This window comes from Chrysochloris asiatica, unplaced genomic scaffold, assembly GCF_000296735.1.
Source record: "Chrysochloris asiatica unplaced genomic scaffold, ChrAsi1.0 scaffold00037, whole genome shotgun sequence".
Lineage (NCBI taxonomy): Eukaryota > Metazoa > Chordata > Mammalia > Afrosoricida > Chrysochloridae > Chrysochloris > Chrysochloris asiatica.
The window spans coordinates 13,842,897-13,855,670 of record NW_006408555.1 but is presented as its reverse complement, the minus strand read 5'-3'; the positions used below and the strand labels follow the sequence as shown (position 1 = coordinate 13,855,670).

Sequence of the window (12,774 nt, the reverse complement as noted above, 5' to 3'; positions counted from 1 at the left end):
GTAAATAATAGCATGATAAATGGAGAAAAGGTTGAAGTTGGATTTTGCTTGAATCAGCTATCAGCACTCAGGGAAACAGTAGTCAAGAAAACAAATGACGTATTGCATTAGGCAAATCTGCTGCACATGACCTCTTTAAAGTGTCCAGGTAGAAAGATGTCAGTTTGAGGACTGAAGTGTTCTTGACCCAAGCCGTGGTATTTTCCATAACCTCTTATGCATGTGAAAGTTGGACAATCAATAAGGAAGACCATAGAATAATTGATGCATTTGAGTTTTGGTGTTAGAAAAGAATATTTAAGGTACCACAGACTTTCAGAAGAACAAACATATCTGTTTTGGAAGAAATACAACTGGAATATTCCTTAGAAATGAAGATGGCTAGACTTTGTCTTCTACTTTAAATGTATCAGGAGGGACCAGTTCCTAGAGAAGGACATCATGCTTGGCAAAGTAGAGGGAGCCCCCCATTGAGATGGATTGGCACAGTGGCAGCAATAATGGGCTCAAGTGTTGCAACAGTTGTGAGGATGATGCAGGACTGGGCTGTGTTTCACTCTGTTGTCTGTAGGGTCACTGTGGGCCAGAACTGACCCGATGGCACCTAACAACAACAATACCTAATGTATTCATTAAACTGTTTCCGCTCCGTCTCCTTCTCTGCTGACTATTGTAACAAAAAAGAAGACTGTTTTCATTTATTAGGAGTGTTGATGTGATGCAGTGGAATAAGTACTGGGTGTGATACTGGTGCAGGATGCTGCAGCATCAGAGCTGCAAGGTTGGTGGTTCAAACCCATCACCTACTCCTTGGAAGCCCATTACAGGGTCGCTATGAGTTTGAACCAATTCAACTGCATTTAACAACAACAACACTAACCGCAAAGTTGGTGGTTCAAACCCATCACCTACTCCTTGGAAACCCATTACAGGGTCGCTATGAGTCTGAACCAATTCAACTGCATTTAACAACAACAACACTAACCACAAAGTTGGTGGTTCAAACCCATCACCTGCTCCCTGGAAACCCTTTACAGGGTCGCTGTGAGTCAGAATTGACTGGCTGATGATTAACATCTCAACAACATGATCCTTCATAGCAACTAATGCTGTATTGAATGCAAATTAGATGCCAACAACTCTATAAACACATACATGACTCAGTCTTTTGTGCATGCTGTTTAAAAATTATATTCTTTTTCTTCTCCCAAATAAATCCCATGTAGATAATTTCTTAAAAGAACATAATGCTCAAGGCAGACATTTTTTGCTAGTTAAGCTAAACTCTTGTTTGGTTTGAAGAAGACCTTAAGGGGATATTTTGGGGTTAATATTCAAAGATTCTGTCAGAGTAGCTGTTTCATGGCTCCATGGAGTTCCTGAGAATTTCCAATTCTGTCCTGCATTTTTCTTCTTTTGATCAATATAGATGTATAGATTCTTTGATCAAATGATCAGTAATGGTAACCAGGCACCACCATCCAGTTCTTCTGGTCTCATGACAAACGGGGCAGGAGTTCATGGAGGCAATTAGCCACACATTCCAGATCCTGCTTTTATTTGTAACGTTCCTTCTTCCTCTGTTGCCCCAGTCGATAGAATCACCTGTTGTACCTTGCATGGCCACCTGCCAGCTTTTAAGACCCCAGGCACTGCACAACTAAGTTGATAGAACAGAAACACCACATACATTACTTGGTCAATTAACTGGCATGTCCCATGAAACCATGACCCTAAACCTCTAAAGCAAGGAACTGAATCCCAGGAGGTGTTTGGTTGTATATAAGCATCCTCAGCAGTAACTGAAAAGATTAGATAGGAACCTTCATGGTCAGTAAGTTTAGGTTAACGGAGAAGGGACAGCTCAGACAGGAAGGTAAGAACAATGGCACAACTCGAGACATGCAGTGTGTCTCTGGATTATACAAGCAGAAGCTGTTGAATCAGTGCATGTTTTGCTGTGTATATCCTCAACAGCAACAATATTAGGTTTTTGGGTTTTTTAAAATTGTTTATTGTACATCACAAGTGCTATTGTAAATAACTTTTTTATAACAATGGAGCTCTTCAGGTAAGTTTCCCATCTATAATAAGTAGTACAGTTAGAGATCTTTCAGGACAATGTACACCTCTGTACTATGTGTCTGGACCTTAAACTTTTCTGGCAGTGACAGTGTCACAAACTCCCTTTCTGAATGACTTCTAGCTTATTTTGGAATGGTGATATATCTGCGCGTCACAGCTAGGATAGACTTTCTTGTTGTAGCCAGTTTGTTAATTCCCCTACTTCCCTGCTTTCTTGTATCCTGGCCACTTTGATCAATGTGAGCCCACCCCCTTCCTTCTTCTGAGCACTAAATTATTTATTGTCCCTGTCATTTCTGAGTAATCCACAGAGTTTTCCTGCATGACAGTTAAAGAGCGAAAGAATCAGGAGAATGTCGAGGCATCTGGAAATTGAACATCCCAGAAGTCATTCTGGTTTATGGGGAAAGGTTATAGGAGGTGAAGACTGTGGAGTGTGGGATGGTTACTGATTAGGATGTGTCTGGGCCTCAGGTTTCTAGACCTTTGAAACGTTGAGAGCTGAGACAGGCCTTTCCCAAAGACTGTTGCTGAGGTATTCATCTCTGTCCAAACGCCTTCTTTGCTTCCATGCTCTGTGCCAGTGTTCTGAACTTATTTGTTCGCTCATTTCAGTGAATGAAAATCCCCTGAGGGCAGGAACTATGTTTGTGTGGATAACGCCTCCATCTCAGGAGCCAGCACAACACCTCACACAAAGTCGGGGGTCGTAAATATTTATTAAATGACAGCATCGCATCGCAAAGTGGTTCCCTTGTGAAGTCAGTAGGCAGTAGGTAAGGGTGAGAGAGAGAAATCTGCACACGGTTTCAGTTTAAGAGACAAAGCTACATCTTTGCTGTAGGCATCAATTATCTGATACATTTTTGATTCCCTCATTTTGCGGATGGAAAAATGCCAGGCACAAGCGCTGTGGGCACCATGGAAAATGAGTATCACCATTATAGTGTAATAATGACAACAATAAAGAAGGGGACAAAGGAGAGAGTAGGCGAAAGTAACGCAGACTAAACCTTTCTTGGGAGAAAATTCCCATGGTGGTGAATTCCCGAAATAGACTTTACCTAAAATCACATCATCATCATAATGATTGCCTTGAAGCAATACACGAATGCAGAGATAGCAGCGTGGCTCCAAATGTGTCAGCATTTAAAGGCCGTCTTATTGGAATTTGCCTTAATTTATTGTAGTCTAATAATCATAAAACACATTCTTGTTATGTGACACAAAGTTATGTTTTTATCACGCACATCTATCCCACTATCTAACAAGGAATGATTGTGTGGTTAACATTGTTACAGGACCAGGATGGACGCAATGTTTATTCATGTGCACTTGGTAAATGAGTTTCTTACATGCGCATTAACAAGATGTGAGAAAATCAAACCTCTGAGTTGTCAAACAAAATAGCTGCATAACATAGATGGAATTATTTTTTTCTGGGAGGGTCTTGCATATAAATGGTTCATATTGAATATAATGGATAGTCAGCATGGAATGCATGTATGGGCATACAAGTGACTGTAATCATTTTACCAAAGGAAACTATATGAGTCAACTGTAATGTCATTCTGTTGGCAGGAAGAAGTCGGCTAACAGGTTGAAAAATAGTTTCAGGTTTTATTGGGTTTCCCAGCCTCTTCATTTATTACACAAATGTACTTTCAAGGGTAATTACCTTTAAAAAAACAAAAAGCAAACAACGTTGACTTGTGAAGTGTAGAAACACTGGAAGACAACCTTAGTATTATTATCAGTTCTCTGTCGTGTCTCCTGTTCAGGGCACAACTGATTTTGACAGATGTCCTGGTGTAACATGACATCTTTTTTCAGATGAACAGAATGAAAGTGATCTTGACAATGAGTAGATAAGACACTGTCAGGAAGCTGAAAACACACATCAGTGTTACGGTTATGACACAAAGGCAGCCCAACAGCCCTTATGATATGTCTTTCCCATAGTGCCCTTGAAAGGCAGAACAGAGCATTGCCCTGAAAAACAAAACACGTAGGCTGGTTTAATAGGGCCTCGAAGCAACCTTTAATACAGCTAAAATATGTGTGCCATTTGTGTGTGGACCTCTTTTATGTACAGTTTGTACAGAGTAAGGAGAGCTGGTGGCACAGTGGTTAAGCGCTTGCCAGAGGCTGAGGTTTGAACTTACTCCACAGAAGAAAGATGTGGTTGTCTACTTTCATGAAGACTGCTGATGTGAATTGCCATGGAGTCGGTTCTGACTTATGGCGACCCTGCATAGAATTCCAGGAAGGGCCTGGTGGGTTTGAACAGCCTACCTTCCCGATAGCAGTCCCGTGCTTATCCGACAGTGCCACACCAGAAGTCTGTGAACTCTGCAGCCTAGGAAACCATACTAGGAGGTTCTATTCTGTTTTATAGAGTCACAGTGAATAAAACTGAGTCGTCAGCAGGTCAGTTTCCCTCTGTCAGGCCAGCCCAGAGCTGAACTCTACTTTGCACCTTTGTGTATATGTGATGGTCTCTGTTTATGTATTTTCAGTGCTTTTGTAACAAGAGCCTTGTTTCTGAAATGACTTGTGAATATCTTTGTTTCTAGGATCAGAGGTTATTGATCTTGATGGAAGAAGCTCCCTTCTTTACAAATTTGATAAAAAATCCCTGAGCCCGATAAAAGACATTATTTCTTTGAAATTTAAAACCATGAAGAGTGATGGGATTCTACTCCACCGAGATGGGCAGCATGGGGACCACCTCACACTGGAATTACGAAGAGGGAGACTCTTTCTACTGATCAATTCAGGTAAAGCTATTGCGGGTGGACCATGAAATGGGACTATTTGGATGTCAGGTAAGTAACTGCACGTTCATGGCTTATTTTTAACAGGCAAGATGCATTAATTTTAGATTCAAGGACTTTGTGTGTGTGTATACACTCATTGGGCCTTCAAGAAGTTCACGGAAATAATAGAGTTAAAAAATAATGGACATTTCCTGGAACTTTTTGAAGCCCCTTGTGTGTGCTTTTGTAAGTATATACATATATAACTTTTATGTAAAAATGATTGCTAGCTTGCAAATTGTTCAAGACCCTTATTCAATATATATTTTTTTTAACATAGCGCCAATGTAACTGCATAGCCATTTTCTAACATCGTAAAGAAAGGGATGGGTCATTGAAAAATACTAAGGTAGTAAAAATAATGAGGTTGTAACAAAGATAAAATTTACATAGAAAACGAGCATGCAATGAGTCATGCTAATGAAAAGAGTTAGCAGTGGAAGAAATTACAACAAGGTCGAAAGGGTATTTGAGCGGAGCCCCAGATAAAGCCACGCAGCATTTGTGATGGAACCCATGGAAGGAGACTGCAGTTATGATTATGAGACGTGATGCTCCACAAAAGGGAAGCTTTTTTTTGGAAACTGGAAATAATGGTGTCTTTGTTTGTTCCTCTTGTAAGGTGAAGCTAAGCTGCCCTCTAGCCAGAGCCTGGTCAATCTCTCCCTGGGCAGCCTTCTGGATGACCAGCACTGGCATTCAGTGCTCATCCAGCACTTGGGCAAACAAGTCAACTTCACAGTGGATGGACACAGTCATCGCTTCCAGATGCAGGGGGAGCTCACGTACCTGGATCTTGATTATGAGGTGTGATGAGTGCATTTCAATGAATAAACCATTCTATGCTGGGTAGGTGATAGATAGACTTCTGGTGTAGGATAAACACTCCACTGCCCGGCTGGTTTGAACCATAAGGTTGGAGGTTTAACCTCACCAGTGGCTCCTCAGAAACCCTATACAAGGTCACCATGAGTCGGAACTGACGCGACGGCACATAACAACAACAACAATAAATGTGATACATAGGGGAGCACAGTGGCTGTGTGGGATAAGCACTGGACTTTGAACTATAAGGTCAGCAGTTTGAGCCCACCAGCCACTCCACAGAGTCACTTGGTGGCATTTAACAACAACAATAACAAACTGCTCAAGTAGCTTCCAGACACAACAACAACATGTGATAGACAAGAAGCCACAGTGGTGCCGTGGGCGCTTCACACGCTCAGCTGCCAACCAAAAGGTCAGCAGTTCAAACTCACCAGCAACTCCATGGAGAAAGATGAGGAAGTTGGCTTCCGTAAAGATTGACAGCCTTGGCAACCCTCTGGGGCAGTTCTCTGTTCCACAGGCTCATGATGAGGTAGAATCCATTAGATTTGGTTTTGGTGTGCTTTGGTTTTTATGTGACATAACCTACCTAGGAGTGCTGGTGTGGCGTTGTTGTATAAGCACTGGACTGTTAACCCCAAGTTCAGTGGTTCAGACCCACCAGCCACTCCTCAGAAGCCCTACGTAGAATTGCTGTGAGTCGGAATATGGCACATAACGACAACCTGCCTAAAGAAAATCCACTCTGGAGAACTTCCCTTTCTGAGTAAACCCTAGTTCTTGTCAAGTACGTTCGTTCTCTAGTGTAAATAGGAAAACTTTTTAAGAAACTTCAACTGCCACACAATAGTTTATCATTAGAGCTCAAGAACATCTTTTTCTCTAGGATGTGTAGTCCCATCATGCCACCTGTAGGAGAATTCTCTCCGAGAGAAGTAAATGTAGAATGTATTGGGTTAGTTCTTGGTGTCACTGGGCACTCCGGAGCAGTGTAGATTCACACAGCAAATCTAGCCACAAACAAGTTCATTAATTAGCAAATGTTTCAAATAGTAATATGTGCCAGAAATGTGTATCAAATAAAATGCCATTATAATGCGTTACCTCATGAAACAGATCAAGATTCTCCATAATTCTAATGATATATTGTTTTCATTTCCAACAAATGTGAATTTCAAAACCCAGTATGACTAGCAGCCTTTAAGAGTCATGACGCTCTAGTATACGTGAAAACGGAATGCTTGTCAATTTCAAATTCTGCACCTTACCTTCTTTCTGTTCCAAACTTCCATTTGAAATCAACAATGTGGCAGTGTTGTTGTTGTTGTTGTTGTTGTTAAGTACTGTCAAGTCAACTCCAACTCCTAGTGACCCTGTATAGTGTTTCCAAGGAGCAGCTGGTGGGTTTGAACTGCCGACCTTGTGGTTTGAAGTCGAGTGCTGATCCTACAGCACCACATTGCAGGGTGATGAAAATCGATCTATCGGTGATGATTGCAATTATACTTGCTAATCACAAATATTTAAGCAAATCTTCAGAAAAATCACTAAACAATATTATTGATGCCATTTTTCTTTCTAAGATCAGCTTTGGAGGGATTTCAGCACCTGAAAAATCAGTATCCTTCTCCCAGAAAAATTTTCACGGGTGTTTAGAAAATCTCTATTATGATGGAGTGGATATCATTGATCTGACCCGGGGACACAACCCTCAGATCATCACTACGGTAAGAGTTTGCCTTGCTCATGAACAAGTCATACCATACTGCCGGTCCACGTAGTAAGGTCACTCTAGTTTGGATTTCCGTTTTTTATGATTCTTATTCTTCTAAAAATTATCTCTGGCAAAGAACAGGCATATAAAGGACTCATTCTGCTGAATTAAATTCTTATTCCGAGGATGTGACCATTTTTATATGAAATAAGGCAGCATTCTGTTTACAGTTGATGCTTTAACTTGGTTGTGACACTAGGAAACTCAGGAGACAAATTTATTTTACCCTTTCATTTCCTTAGCAAGGTCTTCCCTGACAAACTTGCAAGAAGAGCACACCAACTTCTTGGAATCAGATAACAACCATGCATGTTAGAGAAAATGTGAAACCCTTGTATTTTGCTATGGTCATTCATAAGAAAAATAAGAAAGTAATAGGCTGTTTGTTAATTAGCAACATTGCATCTGTCAGTCTGCCCAAGTCGGCCGATTGGCTAGGCTGTATTCTATTCTAATTGCATAGAAATGTCACAGAACTGAAGTTGAACTCTGTTTGTTGGTCAGGATTTTCTCAGGAGGATTAAAAAATGAGGCATTTATTACACAGCTTCCATCTTACAGCAGTCCCTGGTTGACCTTTGGCAGCTAACTGAAAGTTCGAAGATTCGCGTCTAGGCATCAGTACCTCAGAAGAAAGTCCTGGTAATGTACTTATGAAAAATCAGCCATTGACAACCCTGTGGAGCGCACTTCTAATTTGACACATACGGGGTTGCCATAAGTCAAAATCAGCTCAATGCAAATGGATTGAAGTTTTTTTTCTTTTATCCTGTTGTCAGAAGGAGCCCTGTTGTGCTGGGGGTTAAGCATTGGGCTGTTAACTGCAAAGTCAGTGGTTCAAACCCTCCAGCACACTTCACAGAAGAAAGATGAGGCTATCTGCTCTTGGAAACCCCAAATAGGGTAGCTATGAGTCGGAATTAAATCGACGGCACTGGGTGGGTTTTCATAGTTGTCAGAGGACCTGGGAAAGGGAGGGTCTGGTGAGGGAAGGGGAAGACAAAGGCATAGTCTCAGGTTCTCCCAGAAGTGCAAGTGTGCATGGACATGGTGGAGTTTGCAGGGAGCCTAAGCAGTTGAGTGGTTTCAGTCTGCAAAGGATGCCCTTGAAGCCTCTTCTAGCTGTTTCTTCTGGGAAGCTGCCTGCTGTGTGGTTCCTCAACCACACCCAGTGTTGTTGTTGTTGTTAGGTGCCATCGAGTCGGTACAGACCCATAGTGCCCTTATGCACAGCAGAATGAAACACTGCCTGATCCTGGGCCAACCTCACTACTGTTGCCACGCTTGAGTCCATTGATGCTACCACTTGGCAAATCCATCTCGTTGGGGGTCTTCCTCTTTTTCTCTTACCCTCCACTTTACCAAACATGATATCCTTCTCCAGTGACTGGTCCCTCCTGACAATATGTCCCAAGTATGAGAGACGAAGTTTGGCCATCTTGGCCTCCAAGGAGCACCCTGGCTGTACTTCTTCCAAAACAGGTCTATTGGTTCTTTTGGTAGCCATAGAACTTTTAGTATTCTCCAACACCGTAATTCAAAAGCATCAATTCTTCTATGGTCTTCTGTATTCACTGTCCAGCTTTCACATGCATATGAGGTTATTGAAAATACCATGGCTTGGTTCCAGCGCACCTTAGTCTTCAAGCTGACATCTTTGCTCTTCAACACTTGAAAAAGGTTTCATGCAGCATATTTGCCTAATGCACTACATCATTTGATTTCTTGATTGCTGCTTCCATGAGTGTTGATAGTTGATCCAAGAAGAATGAAGTCTTTGACAACTTCAATCTTTTCTCCGTTGATAAGAATGTTGTTTATTGGTCCAGTGGTGAGGATTTTTGTTTTCTTGACATTGAGATGTAATCCATACTGAAGGCTGTGCTCTTTGATCTTCATCAGTAAATGTTTTAAATCCTTTTAGCAAGCAAGGTTGTGTCATCTGCATATTGCAAGTTGTTAATGAGTCTTCCTGCAATCCTGATGCCATGTTTTTCCTCATAGAACCCAGCTTCTTGGATTATTTGCTCACATACAGGTTCAATAAGTATGGTGAAAGAATACAACCTTTCTTAATTTTAAACCATTCAGTGTTCCCATCCATGTTCTGTTCTGGCTGACTAACTGGAAGAGATCCGTATTTGTGCCCATTCCAAAGAGAGGTGACTCAATGGAATGTGGAAATCATTGGACAATCTCTTTGATATCTCATGCGAGTGAAGTTTTACTAAAGGTAATACAGAAACGGCTGCAAGCATACATTGACAGAGAACTTTCAGAATTTCAAGCCAGAATCCTAAGAGGCCGTGGAACGAGGGATATCATTGCTGATGTCTGATGGATCTTGGCTGAAAGCAGAGAATATCAGAAAGATGTTTACCTGTGATTTATTGTCTACACAAAGGCTTTCGATTGTGTGGATCATGACAAGCCATGGACAACATTGTGAAGTAGGAGTATGCCGTAACACTTAATTGTGCTCATGAGGAATGTGTACCTGGACCAAGAAGCAGTTGTTTGAACACCCATTGGTGGGCCTGAATTTGCTGCTTGTCTGGAAGAAAAAGTAGAGGAGGAGCTTCAGGACCTGTCCCTCACTGTCACGGTCACAAAAAAGTACCCAGGTTTCACCCTGATTCCCTCTGTTGGTCTAACCTTTACCCTGGGTCAGACAGAGAATGGGGTTCTGGGAAACTTGGTTTCCAACCTAAGCAGCTTGACAATAGAAAAGCAGACAGATAGCATCCATTTGAATAAGTGTCTTCCATTGTTTCAATTCAGAATATGTAAATTTAAGCTCCTGTTGTTTCTACAAATCCCAAAGCACATTATGAGAAAATGTGTTGTTTATAAAGTGTTTTATTTCTAATTCCATGTGTGAATTGATAGTATTTTTATGAACACACCATCCAGCAAGATCTTAAAATGGTTTATTTTGTATGTGTGTATATAAAAGGAAGAATGATCTGAAAGAAAAATAAAAACATTATAGATAGGTGTATGAGCCTGTGTATGTTATATTAGCCAAAGAGTTTCTGGATACCAGGCAACTGATGCCCATTCTTCCTTGGTAAAGGGATCTGCTGCTTTGTAGGGTAGCAGGCAGTTGTCCAAAGGAAGTGTTAGACCATACTGCAGCTGGTCAAATGTGGCTTCCTTTTTACAAGGTTTGATGGTCTTAAAATTGCCTTTACATCATGGGTCAGTGCGGTTTATTCTTTGGCTTTTGTTATTCCCTAGCAGTGAAAGCCAGCTCACTTTCTAACAGAATCACAAGAGGTTCTGATGCCAATGTGGATTCTTCTAAATGGAACCGGTATGACCGAGCTTTCAAAAAAAAAAGAAAGAACCCCAAAGTATTTGTCTTTATTTCTTAAGCAAGATAAAGGACATACTTAATTATTTCAAAAGAACTAACACCTAAAAGTCGATTTATGTCTTTAAATATCTTATTCCCATGGCAAACTAATTTTTTTTCTATACATAATATTTTAATCGCTAAATTCATGAAATTCCGGTATGTCTTGAATATTTATTGCAAAGCCATTAGATCAGGAAGGCAAATATGTAAATCTAATAACAGGACAGCATGATAAAAATGAAAACAAACGGTTCAAAAAGGAAAGAAAATGTGAAACTGGACAGAGAGGACATGAATAGGCCTTTTGTAGAAGAGCAAGTCCAGATGGGCAACAAGCCTGTGAAAAATGCTCCGATTCATTACTGCTCAGGTAACTGTAAGACCAACCCAAGTGAGACAGCAATCCAGTGACAATTTAAAAGCTCAATGATACCAATGTCTGGTAAGGATGAGGAAAATGATGCCCTGGTATATTACTGATGGAAACGTACAATATTTCAATGTTTGTTTGGAAAGCAATCTGGGAGCACTTAACTAAGACCTATGGGTGGAGCAGTTCTGTATCTCAGATGCTTTTCCATAGAACTCAGACTGTCAGCATACAGAGAAACAATGCAACTTTGGGGATAGAGACACAACTGGAAATACAGTGAATGACCTTCATAAGGGGAACAATGGAGTAAAAAACCGAGAACACATACATAATAGACTATTACTCACTCAGCCAATAAAAAGAGCGAATTAAGGTTACACCAGATCACAGGAAGGATTTTCTATAGGTTATTGCTTAGCGATGAAAGCATGATAATTGTGCATAAAATATGGATACTGTTTTTGTAAACCAAATACTGCTAAATCTGATTGCCAAATAACTGAATCTGTCTATATATGGGGGATGTGGGTGGGGAGGGTGCCTTGGCTTTGTAGGGTAAGCACTGGTGTGTGAACCACAAGATGGGTTGTTTGAACCCAGAGGAAGATGAGACTTTTTGTGCCTACCAAAATTTACAGCCTTGGAAACTCTATACAGGGTGTCTATAAGTCAGAACCGACGTGGCAGCACTCAGCCACAACAACGATGTATGTGTGTATGTGTATGCATAAGATTCGATGAGAGTGGAGAAAACTATGGAAAGACAAACATGCGTTCATTATTATTGACTTCTAAGGCAGGTTAGAAGACAGATGCTGAAAAGCAGGTGAAATGAACGGAAAGAGAAAGTCAAGTTGAATATTAAAAAAAAAAAATCAAATACATTTTTATTCAATTCAATTACAATGAGCTCAATGCTTTGATTAAATTTGCAGAAATGGGAGAAAAGAATGTCACCCGTGATGCTCACGGAAAGATCTTGAAGCCCAATGTCATGTTCATGTTGGTAGCAGGTTCTGTTGCGGCTGTTTTGAAAGCCAGGAGGATGTGAATGTTGGAAATCCTCTTCCCCGTGTGCTGTGGGCCTCACAGTGATTTTTCTCGTGTTTTCTTCTCAGGGCAATGTGTCGTTTTCTTGTTCACAACCACAGTTAGTGCCTGTGACTTTTCCAAGCTCCAGGAGCTACCTTGCACTCCCAGGCACATCTGGAGAGGATGTGGTTTCTGCTGCTTTTCAGTTTCGAACTTGGAACAACGAAGGACTGCTCCTCTTCACGGAACTTCATCTGGTCTCAGGAGGTCTCCTCCTCTTTCTTAATGATGGAAAACTTAGACTGAACCTCTTCCAGCCAGGAAGGCTACCCAGCGACCTCACAGCAGGTAACGTAAGAATCCCCACAGACAAAACATATTTATACCATTTTATTCTCTCTTTGTCCCTTCTCCGCAATGCTTTAAACAGATCCCAAAATTTAATACTTGTCTAATAAATGAAGCTCTGGTAGCGTAGTGGTTACGAATCGGGCTGCGAACC

At 41.0% G+C, this 12,774-nt stretch overlaps 1 protein-coding gene across 1 annotated transcript in view; it reads left to right on the top strand.

The window, feature by feature from the left end:
* CNTNAP4 (contactin associated protein-like 4) overlaps window positions 1–12,774 on the top strand; it is a 380,481-nt gene that overhangs the window by 224,642 nt on the left and 143,065 nt on the right. Inside the window, exons 5-8 of the mRNA XM_006860153.1 lie at window positions 4,662–4,865; window positions 5,527–5,711; window positions 7,316–7,459; window positions 12,359–12,620. Coding sequence (XP_006860215.1) covers window positions 4,662–4,865; window positions 5,527–5,711; window positions 7,316–7,459; window positions 12,359–12,620 — 795 coding nt within the window. The remainder of the gene's footprint in view (window positions 1–4,661; window positions 4,866–5,526; window positions 5,712–7,315; window positions 7,460–12,358; window positions 12,621–12,774) is intronic.